This window comes from Anomalospiza imberbis, chromosome 18, assembly GCF_031753505.1.
Source record: "Anomalospiza imberbis isolate Cuckoo-Finch-1a 21T00152 chromosome 18, ASM3175350v1, whole genome shotgun sequence".
Taxonomy (NCBI): Eukaryota; Metazoa; Chordata; class Aves; order Passeriformes; family Viduidae; genus Anomalospiza; species Anomalospiza imberbis.
In genome coordinates this window covers 10,836,207-10,852,056 of record NC_089698.1, presented here as the reverse complement: position 1 = coordinate 10,852,056, position 15,850 = coordinate 10,836,207, and the positions used below count along the sequence as shown (strand labels likewise).

Sequence of the window (15,850 nt, the reverse complement as noted above, 5' to 3'; positions counted from 1 at the left end):
AAAAGTGAGGTTGCCAGCTACTGGCTATAAGTTATTTGAAGTTGTACTGTGTTTTAGTAATGAATAAAGGGTTTTGAGTGAGATGGGGGAAGAAATTACTATCCAAGTTTAAAAGTGGAAAAAACCCCTCTATTATGCTGAGTTAGTCTGTATCATATGTTGAAAAATTCTAAGAAAATCTCACAACTAATTTGTAGTAGATTTTTTTTCTCAGAATATGTCAAAACTGTTTTTCTTGCTAACATGATCATGAATAAATGTAAGACTTTTTTTTAGGGTTTGGGGATGGGGCATTGCATTCCTTTGAGAGCTTTTGTTTTATTTCAGTCTGAAGGCTCACTGTTGTGCAGAAAACCTCAGAGCTTTGAGCTGCTCATGCTGGAATAATACTGAGCATATGATAATAGGACATTGTTGCAAGAGCTTTTTCAAATTGGAGAAGCATGTTTGTGTACTGTAGAAATTAGGTCTGAATGTCCTAATATTACCTTTTCTTCTTTTCATAGTCCTTGCAACAATAGCTTTTGCTTTCCTTCTGCTCCCGATGTGCCAGTACTTAACACGGCCTTGCTCACCTCAGAACAAGTAAGGACTTGAGCAATCCTTTGCTCCTCTTCTTGTGTGTTGTATTTCTTTCTTTTAATGAGAATTCTTTAATAAGCATTAACCTCAGGACTGATGTTTGTGCATATTTTTTTGTGCCAACATCATGTTTCCACTGTGAAAGTAGGAAGCACAATTTCTGTAAGTCACTCACACTTGCCAGCCTGGGAAATGCAATACCATTACAGGGGTCTAGATTTTCCAACAGTGATTTTTATAAGTTTGGCTTCTTTTGGCTGAGACTTTAGAGTTTGGGATTGGCGTTGGATTTTAATGTTTGTTAACATTGGACTCTGGATTTTAATGCTGGCTCCTTTGAAGACTGTAGTTAAACCAGTGGAAATTACAGTTGTTAATGTCTTGTTTTGAAACTAATTTTACTTTTTAACCTTGTGATTTGAGTTCATGTTGCTGAAAGCACTTAGGTGGTGCTAGGAATGTTGGTGATTTCAAGAGAGGTGCCAAGATTTGCAGGATTTTTTCCATCTCTGCAGTTCATGCTTCACACATAGTATTTGAACGTGAGGAAAGCTTTTATTTTGTTGCTGTTTTGGTACCTATTTGTGGCAGAGGAACTTCCCTTCAGTTGTTCTTGGCATCTTTCATCAGCAGTTGAGCCATGTTCCAGCAGTGTCCATTTTCTGTTCTTTAAATGGAAACATAAAGACTTCCAGCTGATGTTTGTGTGTTGTTCTAGGATTTCCTTTGGCTGCTGTGGGCGTTTCACTGCTGCTGAGTTGCTCTCGTTTTCTCTGTCTGTGATGCTTGTCCTTATCTGGGTCCTAACTGGCCACTGGCTCCTAATGGATGGTGAGTATGTGAATTAAGGGGTTTTACTACTGGTTTGTGCCTCTTCTGACACATCATTTGCCTGGTGATGATGGGAGAAATTTGCTATTATTAATGGCTTGGCGGCTGAACTGTGTGCCAGACTCCCTGAAGAGCCCCTGCCAGGAACATGGCAGGGGAGTGCTTGGAACACCTGTTTTTCTGGTTTGTAAAAGCTTCCAGGGAACTGCCAGAACACTCATGAAAGATATTCTGCACCTGTGTGGTGTAGGGTGAATGGCCAGATTGAGTTAAAGATGTGTGGAGACAGTGGTTGTTTATGATTCATAGCTTGATTCTAAAAATTTGGTTATTTTTTCCTGTGCATCTTGTTGTTTATTAGTTCTGATGCTCAAATAATTTGTTGTGAGGCAGCTCACAGTAGCTGGTTGGCTTTGATCTCTGCGATGCTTGCCTTGTGTGGTGAGATGGGCTAAACTGGCAGTCAGCCAGCTGGCTTGAGGGTGTGATTTATTGGGGTTTTTTCATGGTGGTTGACCTGAATTCACAGCTTACTGTTCCAAAAAGGAGCCTTCATCCTTCCCTCCTGCCTTCCAGATCTCTTGTGCTAGCTCTGGCACTTAGTTAATCACATGGTAAACTGATCCAGCTCACTAGAATGGCAGCATACTTGGGTTTTCCAGCCTATTTTTCTGCAGCTGCAGTGAGATGAATTGGATTATTGTGTAGTCAGGTGTGTGCTAAATTCAGCAGAAGGTAAGTGGCAGCATGATGGAATCTGAGGGGATGGAGTGGATATAATAGCAAAGGCATGCAGGAGTAGCCAGGAGCAGGACCCCTGCTTCTCAGCAGTGTCAGGCAGCTCAATTGGCTTAGGACATGGTGTAATGGCATGCTGAGGTCGTGCTTGCTTGAGGAAAAATTGCTGCAACAACATTACCTGCCCTTGAAATTGTTTGTTACGATGGAAAACATTCATCCCATCAGCTTACAGCTCCTTCTAAACGAGGGAGCAGCAGCACGTCCTTAGCACGGAAACCTCTCGTGGCACCATCATTCTTTCTTTTCTGTGTGGGCACTATGCTTCATTCATGGTTTGAACTGCTTTAAAAGCCCCACCTTTTGTATGAAAGGGAAATACCTTTGAAAATACCAGATGGTAAATGAAAAAATGCAGACAAAGTCTGTTTTGTGATAAGCAGAGTAGCCCACCATGCAATCAAGGGTGTCACTTCGCAGTAGCTGCGAAGCTAAAAGGAATGTCAAGTGGGGATTTTGGCAGAATCTGAAGAGTTGGCTACACTGAGGTATCAGCAGAAACATTTAGTTAAAAATAATTTTTGTGAATGCTTCAGTCTGACATGGTGGACTTTGCAGTAATTCATCTGCAGAGCTCTGAGCTGCTGGTGCAGAGTGGTGTCTGGCTTCTATTTCTCTTGGAGATTTTTTTATGATTTACTGAATAGTGTTGCTGCTGTCTCACTTTGAATTATTTTATGTAGTTTATTAAGGGAACTTGAACTATACAGGTGATCCTCCTGTCATTTGTTCAAATCTAATTAAATCAGCGTTTGCCAGTGACACTAAAGAGGGAGTAGCTTTTATTGCCCTTTGTCAGGGAAACAGACCGGAGCTTTAGTCCTCATCCTGTGCTGCTGCACGTGGGATCGCATGGTCTGTGCCTGCTCTGGCCGCAGTGCTGGGGACGCCAGGGACTCCGGTCCGTCCGGAGGGCGGCAGCGCGGCTCGCCTCGCTCGTGCGTCCAGGCGGAGCGCGGCCAGCCCCGGCCCGGCCCGGCCCGGGAGGATCCCCTGTTTGGCCGTCGGCAGAAAGTGAACCAGGTGTTGCGAACGTGCTGCTCATCGCCCGGGCGGGGCCGCAGGAGGAGCTGGAGGAACGGGGCGGGTGTTCTCCTGAGCAGCAGCACGGGGAGAGCCCCGGCTGTTTGGCCGCGGCTGTGCCGTTGATTCCGTCAGTGACAGAGCTTTGCGGCTCGAGAGCTGGGGACAGCACGGGAAATGCTTCTTGGTAATTGCCAGCCCTTACGAAACCGAGGTGTGGCGGTTCTTGCTGGAACAGCCCTCAGTGCCCAAATCCTGCCCTGCCCCTGCCTGCAGAGCCCCTGGCTGAAGTGGTTCTGAAGGCAGGGATGTGTTACAGGGCAGAGTGAACCCGTGTTGGCTCCGGGGGGATGCTCTGGCATGTGATGATGCACCTTTATAGGTATTGAAATGCTTATTTCTCAGAGCAGATTGTTGGATGACAGAATCACCAAGGATGGTCACTGTTCCCTGGTAAAGCCTGGTTAAAATTAAAGCTTTCCTAAATAGTGGACAGAGCTGGAGATGTACAGCAGGAATGCTATAGATGTATGGAGTATCTGTAGCTACAGAGTGAACAGCATGGTCATGGATACCCCGGGAGCTGCTGCAGCAATTGGGCCTGTGTTCTTACACCCTTCTTTTAAAATACACTTTGATCAGATCAGAGCTTCACCTGGTGAAGTTAAAGCCTCCCAGCTTACACGGTGCTTTGTAAACCAGACTCCACACCAGCAGCATCTTGGAGCTTTCACCTGCTCTGGATGCAGGAGCGCTGGAAAGCTGCCAGAGTCTAACCACATATGCAAGAATATTCTTAATCCTCAGAATATCCCTGTTCCATAAGGAGTGTGTTTGCAGGGACTCTGGAGTTAATTTGCTCTGTTAATTGACAGTTAACTCCTCCAGTGCTTTCTTATTCAGCCTTCTTAACCCATTGCCCAGCACGTCCAAACCAGAGCTGCTGGTTGTGTGGCTGCTCTACCTCTTTTTGTCTTTCTCTCAACTTTGGCTTTTTTTTTTAATGATTTGAAGTATATTTCAGTGTAGATCTGCATTATATAGTTTGTCAACACTATGCATGAGCTTGGATAGGGAAGCTGGCTTTCATTTAGAGAAGCCCATTGACTGCACTTTGGCCCATATTACTTGTACTTGCTCTTGGGCATTCTTGCTTGTTTTTTTAAATTTACCAATGTTTCTTAAAGCATTTGCAAAACTGTGTAATTATTAGCATGTGTATTTCACTGTCAGCTGAAGGATTTTTTCCATCTTCTTTTCTACCCAGTATTTGCTTAGTTTGATGCCTTGTGCACGTGGCTGTGTTCATTTCAGTGAGAGAGAAATGGAGTGTGTGAACAATAGATAAAACTCATACTGGTTACAGTATTTCCATTTCTCATTAATAATAACCTGGAAATCCTCTCATAAATATAGGCTTGCTTGAGCTATTATTAGCACTGGTTTTAGAGAAACCTCTTTGATTTAAAACAGTCTGTTCCCTTGTATTTGCTCTTCTGCTGAGGAAGTCTGTAACTCAGGGCTATACTGAATTAATGAATGCAGTTCTTTTTCCTGCTGCTTTGCTGTGTCAAATTCTTTAAGCCTCAATAATTTGCTCTCATTTTGCAGCTAGTTACAGTTGTGCAGAGTGACCCCACTGCTTTGTTAAAACCCGCTGCTGTGACACTTGGGGTTGTGCTAAGGTTGCCAGCTCTCAGGAGATAAGGTGGGCTTGGCAGAATTGTTGGGTGCAGCCCCGGGGCACTGCAGGCAGCCACGCTGGCAGGGGGCCTAGGACATGTTCATCCCTTGAATGTGCATGGATGTGTTTCCCTAGTGAGTGGATGGAAGATCTTCCCAGCTTTCAGGTGAAATACAAGTGGTAGGTGGCTTCACAGCCCCATAATTACAGCCTGAAAATCCAGAGGTTAATTTGGCCATTTTGGCTGAGTCCAGCTGTTACACTGGTGGGCATGTGCATCATAAATTGGCTTCCCCTACAGTTCCAGCTGGCAAAAATGGGATTGTAACTTCTGAAAAATTCCATGTCATGTTAGACAAAGACATTTTGTGACAAATGTGTGCATGATTGACTGTAATCTGATCCCAGCAGGGCTCCATTATTCCTCGCAAATAGACTGATAGCATAGATGAAAGCTGATTTGCTTTTTAAGTTTTTTTAGACTTTGTTTTATTGTAAGTATTTCTTCGGGGATTTACTTGTAACCAGTAGAAATACATTCAGTTGTCAGCTGAGTATCCTTGGTAGATGAGGCTGGGCTCAAAGAAGCAGGCAATGACACAAATGTGAAGACTGGGTTTTTGTTTAAAATCTTGTCTTTCTACCCTGACAAAATTCCCCTTGGTACAGAGTGAAAATCTGAGCTGTGTCATGTTGTTCAGCTCATTGAGATGGCTGAAAACTCACCCTTAGGAGGGATTAAGAAAAAACTTATCCATATTTTTTTCCCCTAAGCTTTCACACACATTTTGGTTATTGGGAAATCCTGGATATCTAAATGATGACGTTTCATGGTATTCAGGCAGTCTTGCACGGTCTTGCCCAAGCAGAAGTTTGGGTTGAGTGGGTTTTTGTCAGACCAAGTTCTAACAAGTCATGTAGCCATGCCCTTTCTGAATTAAGAGTCAAGGATCTTATTTATTTTATGCATTTCTTACAAAATCCAGTAGAGGAAAAGTAGAGGTTTGTGTTTGGGCCCCGGAGAATTCAAAGTTGTTTTGTTGCCTCTGTTTTAAAGCAGGTAGTCAGGGTTGTACAGGGGAGATGGAGTCTCTAGGACAGAGGACATGGAAACATTTCTTTGTGGTGGGTGGTAGAAATTGAGTGGAACAGGTATTTGTGCCTGCAGAGGGATCTCTGCTTCCAAGGGGATGTGTTTGCAGTTGGCTCCTGAATGTATTTTGACTTTGCTTAACCCTGGTAAGAAGAATGTCACTGTCTGGAAATGGTAGGCAGTCATCTCGTGCATGCAGAGCTGCACAGGTGCAAACAGAGGCTTCTTTGGGGTCCTGGAGGGGAGATGCTTTCTTGGGATTGGGGTTTTTCTGTTTGTTGTGCTGTTTTTAATGAACTAATGATGTCTTGCATTTTGTAGCTCTGGCTATGGGCCTGTGTGTTGCAATGATAGCCTTTGTCCGGCTGCCGAGCCTGAAGGTTTCCTGCTTGCTGCTCTCTGGGTTACTAATTTATGATGTCTTTTGGGTAAGTGTTTGGTTTGGTTTTGCTAAAACTGTTTTTATGCTTTGGATTTGTAATCGGCCTTGGGCCTGTTTTACATGAATTCTGCTGGTATGAAGTTGAGGAAATCTGGCAAAGCCAGAAGATTGGCTCCACCACTCCATTCTGAGATGCTGAATTCTACAACAGGATACAAAATTATTTCCTTGATAATTACTTGAAATAAAGCAGAAATAAGATTAGAATATTTTGACTTCTGCATATTATTAAAAAAGAACGGAATTTGCACCTCAGATTTTAAAAGCTGGTGGAAAATGAGAACAAGCATTTCCCACACACACAGAGCTGTGTCCACTCTGGCACAGGGCACGCGTGCCGACTTCTGATTAGCAGGGAAATGTGCAGAACAGGAATGTGAATGGACTTACAGCCAGACAGGTTGGCATAAAATCTTAGTGCCCTTACAAGAAACCTGACAGAATGTGTTCTGTAATAGCAAGAGGGGTTTGTTTACCTGTGCATAACACCAAGCACTGATCCAGGGCAGCACCCACTGACTGCTCTGGCAGCCAGAGATTCCCGTGGGATCGTCTGTAGCATAAAAGCCGTAGGAGCCTGTTGGAGACAAAGGCTGCCTCATTCCATTTATGAGTGAGCACTGTGCTCACCTCTTCTCTGTTCTGCAGATTCTTTCGATTTTCACAGTGCTTTTATCTGCATTTGTCATCCCACACTACCTGCTTGTTGTCCAGACAGGTCCTTTGCCAAAGGATCTCAAGTTTTATTGATTAGTTAATCAATATCAATATCTTGGTATCAGAAAGTATATTCCAGTTATTCTTGAGGATTAAAAATTTCTATCTGAATTTTTTATATACATTTTGCCTTTTATCATCATAAGGAAAATAGCCTTTATTTTCTTGAATAGCAAAGCAAAAATACATTCAGCTTGAGTTGCTGTGTAATTGCAGTTTGTAATTTCTGATTACCTTGCTCTGTAGGTCTTTTTCTCTGCCTACATCTTTAACAGCAATGTTATGGTGAAAGTGGCCACACAACCAGCTGATAACCCCCTGGATGTGTTATCCCGGAAACTTCACCTGGGACCAAATGTAGGCAGGGATGTTCCCCGTCTGTCGCTGCCTGGCAAACTTGTATTCCCAAGGTAAAAGCTTCTTTTACTGTAGTACATGAGAAATGTTTTCCCTCCTTATACTTAGTAGTACTAATTCTGTTGGAAAATCAAGGAATATAATGAGCAGTGAGGAGTGGACACTTTGCTTATTCATAGAGAAAAGACCCTGACTGGGGTGAAAAGGCGCCCTGTTCAGAGCAGGATGCACTTCTCGACATTTGTGAGAGTTCTGCAGCCTGATGATAGCTAGTGTGACCTCACACGTAAAAGATACGAGGTTTACTGTAACATCAGAACAGTCTGAATTACCATGTAGTCGCAGATGATTGGGAAGTGGTTGGAAACTGATCTCAGCAAGGGTGGCTTACCAGGCAAGCGCAGTGCTGAAGGGAGATTATTCCACATGTCCCTGCTCCAGGGGTTCCCTGATGGCTCACATCTGTAAGCAGACACGCCCAGGGCCTGGTGGGGCAGTAAGTTCAGTGCAGCAGCAGGCAGGCAGTAAGTTTTGTTACTCTGTTCTTGTTTATTTAGATGTTGGGATGCTGAAATTACAGAGATTAGAAGATCAGCGATTATCACTGATTGTCTGCAGCGATAAAACCAAAATTGTTCACTTTGTCAACTTTGTGATTTCATACCACAAAGTTGACAAAGTGAACAATTTTGGTTTTACCGCTGCAGACAAAGTGAACAGTTTTTCATGAAAAATATCTTGGTTTTAAGATAGGGATGATTTTCGTTGTTAATCTTTTTCACGATTGGCTCTTTTCTGGGAATCTGGCAAGACAAGTTTTCTGTTTTGTCCAAAATGGGTGTACTGCCTTGTTTTAGATCTGCATGCATGGGGATGAAGATGCACGTCAGTGGTAATCAACAGTCAGGTCAAAGGGCCAGCTGGTCCCTCCCATCAGCACTGAGGAGGGAGAGGACTGAAATACTGGGTCAATGGATCTGTTCACTGAGTGATTTAAGGGCAAAAGCAGCTTAAACACTACTGAGAGAAGGAAACTGGTTTGGAGCAATGTCATCCCTGCCCAAATGGGTTTGAGTAAAGCTGAGGTGGTGAAGAAATCACTGAGGAAAACCTCATTAGCCAGCATTGGGTTCATGTGCAAGTTTGCCAGTAGAAAAAGAGGCTATGCCAAATGAAGCTCAAAACCACAGTGGAGGAGTCTAGAGCTCATCACCTTTTGTTTTGGCCATGAACCCAATTCCAGTTGCTCTTTAGTTCCACAGGCAGCCACTTCTCCATGCTGGGGATTGGAGATATTGTGATGCCAGGGCTTCTGCTCTGCTTTGTCCTGCGTTATGATAACTACAAAAAACAAGCCAACAGTGATTCCTGTGGTGCCCCAGGACCAGGGAACATCTCTGGGCGTATGCAGAAGGTCTCCTACTTTCACTGCACACTTATTGGCTATTTTGTAGGTGAGTAATTAGTTCAAAATTAAGAGCTGCCTAAGTGAGCAGATGTGGGATTATTGTAGTAGGTTTAAAAGATGATGAAAGCAAGTGTAAAGAGGCTTTGAGAGGATGCTTGGTTATGTTCTTTCTAATCCTCCTCTCTTTGCGTTTATTGGCATAGTCTAGGGAGAAAAGCCCTTCTATAGTCTTCAGGATTTTTTTTTTTTGTAGTTATTGTATTTTATTTAGAGGATGAAAGAGAGTATCAGTGTGCTTTTGTTAGCACTTGCACCTTGCTTCACTGGCATAAAAAGTGTCGTAGCTCATACCTGAGTGATGGGAAAAATATGGCAGTTTCCAGATGAATTGTGCTGTGCATACTGCATGGCAAATTTAAGCAATTCACCTAGGCAATTCCTGCATTTTTGTATTCTGATCTTGACACAGTAGTACCTACAGAAAATCATCAGTAGTTACAACTGGAATGCTGTTTATAATTTGCTGTAGCCAGCCCTTTGCTGCCTAATGTGAAATAGGCTTTTCCTCCAGTCAGGGCATGCATGTGCATATCCTGACCTCCCACGGCCCTTCTGAGGCTGAAAAGGAAAGATAATTTCCTCGGAGCCCCGACTGCTCAGGCCAGGGGCCACAGACCAACAGTCTCAAGAGCAGCATTTCAGTGCGATGCAATCTGCTTCCCCCCTCCACCTTTTGGTGTGTTTTGTCTGAATTATTCTTGGCTTCGTCTGAGATTCAAAACTGGACCAAGTGGCTCAACACAGCCTAATACTAAAATAGAATAACTTTTCACTGTTTTGTTTTAACTTCATTCAGGGAAAGCAAAGCACAGAGAAGTAACTTTTCCTCACTGTCTCTCAGAAGGGGGGTGCAGGAAGCCTCAGTGGATGAAATGCTGAGAACATCCACCTGCAACCTGCAGATATTTATAGTGACTTTTTTCCTCTTACAGGTTTATTGACTGCAACAGTAGCTTCTCGTATTCACCGGGCAGCCCAGCCTGCCCTGCTCTATTTGGTACCATTCACTTTATTGCCACTCCTCACCATGGCCTATTTAAAGGTAAGAGGGGAGGACACGTGGGCAGCAGGGAGCTCAGGGCCAGCTGGCAGCAGGGTCAGTGTCCTTGCACTGGGCAGCAGCTCTCAGGGGGATGATGTGTGTCCCTGGCAGCCCAGGCCCAGCACAGAGTAACCACTGCTGTCGGGTCAGCCTTCATTTCAGAGGGCTGAGCGAGTGAGAGATGAGTTCCTGAAATAGAAGGTCATTAGTGCAGATAAAGTACAGTAATTCTAATCAAAATAAATTCTGAAATAGTAAATTCTGATTTAATTGAATAAGTGAATTCGACCTTGTCCTGTTGGTCATGAAATACCACGTGCACAAAGTCTGATCAGTGATTGGAGGGGCAGAACCTTGCTTGCCTCTTCCCAGTCACCTGTTCTGAACAGAAATTGTAAAATTTAATTTTCCTGTTCCAGGGCTGTTGTTGAAGCATGCATCTAGCACTCTGCAGAGCAGAACATATGAAAGGGCAGGATTTTCAACCTGAGTAATTATTTCCTTCCCATCAGAAATCTGTTTTGGGTTTATCTGCTCTAAAAGTAAGACATTCTGGCCCGACAGGGAAAGGATTTATTTTTACTGTCTTTATTGTAATTTGCAAATCAGGTGAAGAATAGATTTGCTCTAAGATGTGTTTGCAATTCTGTGTGCATTTTAAAATGTGAATTCTAAGCAGAGTTGAGTGTTTCAGAGGGCATGGTCCTTGTGCTGTTTCCCTGCCTAGGGCGATCTACGTCGCATGTGGTCTGAGCCTTTCCACTCCAAGTCCAGCAGCTCCCGTTTCCTGGAAGTATGATGGAACGGACAGGAAGCGACCTGAACTTCTGCCTTGGTCCTTTTCACTTTAACTTGTGGCTTTGTTGTCTCCTAAAGCTGGACTGGCTGGTACTTGGGAAGGTACCAGTGATGGGACACGTATGAAAGGACTTTGAATTAAAGGAGTGAAAGAAACAAAAGCTAAAATCCTAGAGCTCCGTGTGACTCCGTATCTCCCTGCAGATGTGGAACTGGGGACCCTTTGTGCAACTGCAGCCACTTTCCTCTTTTCCTCACTCGGATGGATTAGTACCAGACTATTACCTTTGTGAGAGAGGAAGAGACAGACTTGAAACTAAAAACGGCTTGAAGTCGTTCAAAAACTTGTGAACACTAAACGCAAAAACAGTTAAGCAAACCGAGGCTTCTTCAGAGAACCCCTCGTGGACATTGGGACCAGCTTCCTGTGGGACTTCGGTTTTGAAAAGAACTGAGACAGAAGGTCTTCTGTCACAATATTGGGTTTTTTTGATTTATTAAATATTTCCTGTGGTGTGAGGTTACTTATTAAATCCACAGACATTGAGTGACTTCTTGCAGTATACATATAAAAATTTGTTGTAACAAGTTACATTTCCACCCAGATGTCATATTGCAGTGAAAAAGGGCACGATTTTTATACATATATATATACACACATATAGATATATATATGAATAAATAAAAAGGAAAACCTGCTAAGATCATGCTGTGTAGCAGACAGGGGCTTGCTGTAATTTTTAGCATGTAGCGCAGTTACTCTGGCTTTATGTATATGGATCTACAATGAGCTGCTGTTTTTCCCCCCTCCTGCAACCGAACCTGCAGTTTAAAACCAAGTGTAGTATTTGTACTGGTTGTACCATGGACTTTAGGGGATATTTGATTTGATCAATGTAGCAAACTAGGGAAGAAAAAAGTTCAAACCCAGCCCTGTGTGTCTGAGGGGGGAGGAGGTGGGGGTGTCTTTCTTTCTTTTTTTTTTTTTTTCTCCTTCTTAATTTTTCTTTTTTTTTACAAACAGCTCCCTTGCAGGTTTTTAGTAGTTCCTTCTTGACCAGTGCATGTATTATAGCAGCAATTGTCTTTGTGCTTTCTGATCATAGTAATGTATCACTTGTAAATACATTTTTTCTATTTTCTATTTTTTTGTATTTTTTGCATTTTGTTTCATTAGTGTGCTGTATTTTTTCCATGCCCCTGCCCCTCAAAGAAAAAAAAAAAGAAAAAACTGTCCTTTACTGTTGTGACTGGTTGGAATTTGTGTGTTGACTGCTTTTTACCTGTAGCCTGTTAAAATGTGGATTTTATTCTTTCTTTTTTAAAACCAGCCGTTCCAGTTGTTATTTTATTGACTGAAACGTTTCCCTGAGGTAACTAAACTTTTTTCCTTTCAAGGACTGTGCCAAGCAGGGTTTGGGGAGCGCTCCTGAGAGCTCACAGCTCTCGTTAGTTGACAGATGCTGGGAAGTGTTAGTGGCGTGGGATAAGGAGGAGTGCTGGAGACTGGCTCTGACTGAGCACTGAGGTGACTTTGGGACCGGTTCTGTTCCAGGTAAGGAAGGGGTTGGTCAAACACCTGAAGCTCTCAGCACTGTCGGGTGGTACAAGAAGAGCATATTGGACATGGCAGGAAATTTTGTCCAGCCACGTGTGTGCTGTGTCATTAATGTCATTAATTAACCCCTTCCTCTGTTCTCAGGCAGGTCTGGCACAGGTAGCAGGGTGCCTGATGCCTCTGAGCTGGCTGGGATGCACCTCCAAGACAACTGGAATGTCCCAGGATAAACAGTAAGACACAGCTCAGCCTTTGCTGGGGGGGTGGGGTGCTGGGATTTAGCAGATGTGGGTGGGTGTGCCGGGGGGACACTGGGACATCATCTCTCTCTCTCACACACACACACTCCCTCCGAGTTCTTTTCTTTCCCTTAGCTGAAAGCATTCCCTCCACCATGTGCCTGCGGTGGTCATCCTCAGGTAACTGTCATTTTTTAAAATGAAATTAAAAGTCCTTCACTGAGAATCTGCTTATGACAGGTGTTAGGTCCCAGAATTGCTTGGGACAGTAGAAAGGCATCAGTTTTGAGCTATACCTCAAACATGAAGTGAATAAAATATTGAGGTACATATTCAAATAAAAAAGGCTTTTTTTGGTGGCTTTTGTTTTGCTGAGAGGTTCCAAGCAGTGGAATAACAAATTCAGATCCACTTCATTGCAGCTTTATCTGCCTAGCCTTTGCACCTACCTGACAATTGTGCACAGCTCAGGCGCCATCAGCTTCCCAGCAGTTCCCTCCTGTGGAATAATTTATTTGGAATTCCTCTGGAATTAAAATACAAGGTCTTTCTCTGTTTTGCAGCAGCATTTTTAGGCCATGCCTGCTAAGTGTCTTTATGAACAATTTCTACACTTAGAGAAGCATTCTGGAGAAAGTTCGAGAAGTGCTAATTGATAAATACTTGATGAGAATTAATTTAGCTTTCCCAAAAAAGCCAGGTCTTCCTTGTTAAGCTGTCTTGCCTCCCTGCACTCTGTGCCCTTCTCTTGCCCCAGGAGACCTGAGTGAGCCCTTACTGAGCTCTCCGTCTCTGCCCCTCACCTTGCCTGGGGTCCCACCCAGGTGAGCACCCACTGCACTGGAAGGGGTTTGCTGCCCCTTCAGCTGGCAGGAAAAGGATTTTGGTGATTGGCAGAGGTTCACTGAGCTTTAACTGTAGTAAGAAAAAGTGCTTTCCCAGAGCTTTAAGTTAAAGCTGCAAAGCTTTGTTCCACAGCTCTCCCTCCTCAAACCATTCAGGAGGATTAGAAATGGATCCTACCTGGCTGCTCAGCTGTGGGCCCTCCCTGTACAGATGGACCTTTGGTCTGTGTCTTTCCAGCCTGATGTGTCTCCTCTGCTTGAGGATCAAGCTGTACAGGCTACTTTGGGTCCTCTGGATTTTGGGAGATTGTGCAGGACCTGGGTTCCTGTCCCTGTTGGTTCTGGTACAGTTGCTGATGTCTTCTTTGTTGAACTCCTTAATGCACTAGACACAAAGTCCTGCAGTGAGACTGCCCAACCGCCTGCCCCTTCTTCTGGAAAGTTGTCAAAAATAACTTTTAATAATTGACTAATAAAAACCTTCTTGCAAGAGGTAAAATGCTGTCCAAAAAAGTGATAGACCAGGGCATGCTTACAGCACAGATGTCAGGACACGGACCACAACTGTAGTGTACAGATCTGCTGACAGGTCTGGTACTCTGCTGCATCTTTGAGAACAGTCAGCTTAGAAATGGTCCTGTTTGTGTGCTGATATTTCCCTAAGGTCAGACTTCACCTTACAAACATGGTGAGTTCCAAAATTTGAATTTGAAATTAGTTTATTCATTTAAGTTACAGCACTGTCACATTTTCTTATCACTATTCCATGTCTTTATTCTGTTATTCTTCCAGGCACTTTGCTTTTTTACTTCAGGATATCTTTCTAATACGCTATTTTCCATATGTTTCAAATTCCAACATAACCTGAATGTGTGGCTGTTGCCAGGTCTGTGTTGATAGTCAGGGCTCTCAACTTAGGTGAAACAAAGATCTCATTTAAAATCAGAATAAATTTGTCCTTTTTTCAGAACAGCTCATCTCCCTTTAGTCTGTAGGGAACTCTCAAGGAAGAGTCTGAGCTACATGATATAAAAGCCATCAGGTCTAGGGTGTGGCTCAAAGTAACTCCTAGTTACTGTAAGAAAGATTCTAGTTCAGGCTCCACCTGCTTCATGCCTCATAACCAGTCTTGTGTACTCTTAGAGCATTGTGGGGCAAAAGCACAGTCCTTGAGAAGTGTAGCTTTTGTTCTTGAAAAGTGACTTATGTCCTTCCCCACTTGTTTCTCATTTATGTATAACCTGATTTTCCCATCTCTGTGCCCCAGCTTTGCAACATTGGCTGAGTTTGTCAGTTGAGAGAAAGTTGGGGCTTCACGTGTGAACAGACCCTTTTCTCCAAGGAGAGCCTGGCCCTGGCCACACCTGGGTTTGTGCTGTCTGAGGGTGGCTTGGTTAAGAGCTGCTGATTTAATGCTGCAGAACTCGTTTGTGTTTTGCCCTTTCAGCAGTTCCTCTGCAACAGCCCTGAGGAGCAGACACAATCATCACACAAAGTTCTCTCAGCAGGCAGCAGCGAGGAGTAAGCTTGAAGGATCTTGCTCTGAGCAAAGCCACTGCTTTGCTCTGGGAGCTGTGGGACTTTGTGTGTGTAACCAGGCTGTTTTACCCCTAAAGCAGTGCAGTGTCACAGGGCACTGAGCGCCCTTGCTGAACCTTGTGCAGCAGGGAAAAACTTTCAGAACGCTTTTGTTTGAAAGCTTTTGCACACTTTTTTTTTTTTTTTTGCTACCTCAAGGTTGTGGGTTCTCTCTCCTCGCAGCCAGCACAGTGGGTAACAGGGATGGTTTCATTCCGCTCTGGAGAGAAGCTGCAGCAAATTAGAGCTGGTAATGAGGGAGGCTGAGGGTGAAGAGGGGCAGTCAGCAAGCACTGACAGCACAGCAGATCTAAGAGAAGCACCTGGACGAGAGGGGAAATGGGCTGGCAGAAGTGTGACTGACTGTGCTGGCTCACTGGGGATTCAGCTGGAGCGCAGCGTAACAGGAACTCTGCATTGCTGAAGTCCCCACATCCCTGCAGGTCCTGTTCTGAGTGACTGCAAGGAGAAGTTAGTGTAAAATAGAATCTCCACATCTTCAGGTACCATCACTGCAGCAGTCAAAGAGGTGATACAGGCTGAAATCAAGCTTCAGCCAGAGAAGCCCTCCGTAATTTACAGCACAGTCAAGATCATTGGAATGATTTTCCAGTAATGTTCCTGTTGAGTGCACTACCTGGTGAGTTCTGTCAATTCTTATGCACAGTAGAACAAGGAGAAACTCAGCACTTGAGGCCCTTGTCCCAACATGCTGTTGCCCTCCAGCGCCCTGCACAGGGATGACTGACATCACTGAGAACTGGTCTCACTGGTGCATGCAGGTCCTACTGGTTT

The 15,850-nt window shown here is 44.0% G+C and overlaps 1 protein-coding gene across 5 annotated transcripts in view; it reads left to right on the top strand.

Annotated features, from left to right (window-relative positions):
- SPPL3 (signal peptide peptidase like 3) overlaps positions 1 to 11,979 on the top strand; it is a 56,141-nt gene extending 44,162 nt beyond the window's left edge. For 3 of the 5 annotated variants that reach the window (XM_068208993.1, XM_068208994.1, XM_068208995.1), the window contains exons 5-11: positions 507 to 585; positions 1,301 to 1,413; positions 6,333 to 6,439; positions 7,417 to 7,580; positions 8,782 to 8,981; positions 9,928 to 10,037; positions 10,765 to 11,979. In XM_068208993.1, coding sequence (XP_068065094.1) covers positions 507 to 585; positions 1,301 to 1,413; positions 6,333 to 6,439; positions 7,417 to 7,580; positions 8,782 to 8,981; positions 9,928 to 10,037; positions 10,765 to 10,836 — 845 coding nt within the window. In that variant the 3' untranslated portion in view covers positions 10,837 to 11,979. The remainder of the gene's footprint in view (positions 1 to 506; positions 586 to 1,300; positions 1,414 to 6,332; positions 6,440 to 7,416; positions 7,581 to 8,781; positions 8,982 to 9,927; positions 10,038 to 10,764) is intronic. The other 2 variants (XM_068208996.1, XM_068208997.1) reach the window with 1 other exon arrangement.
- The last annotated feature ends 3,871 nt before the right edge of the window (positions 11,980 to 15,850 follow it).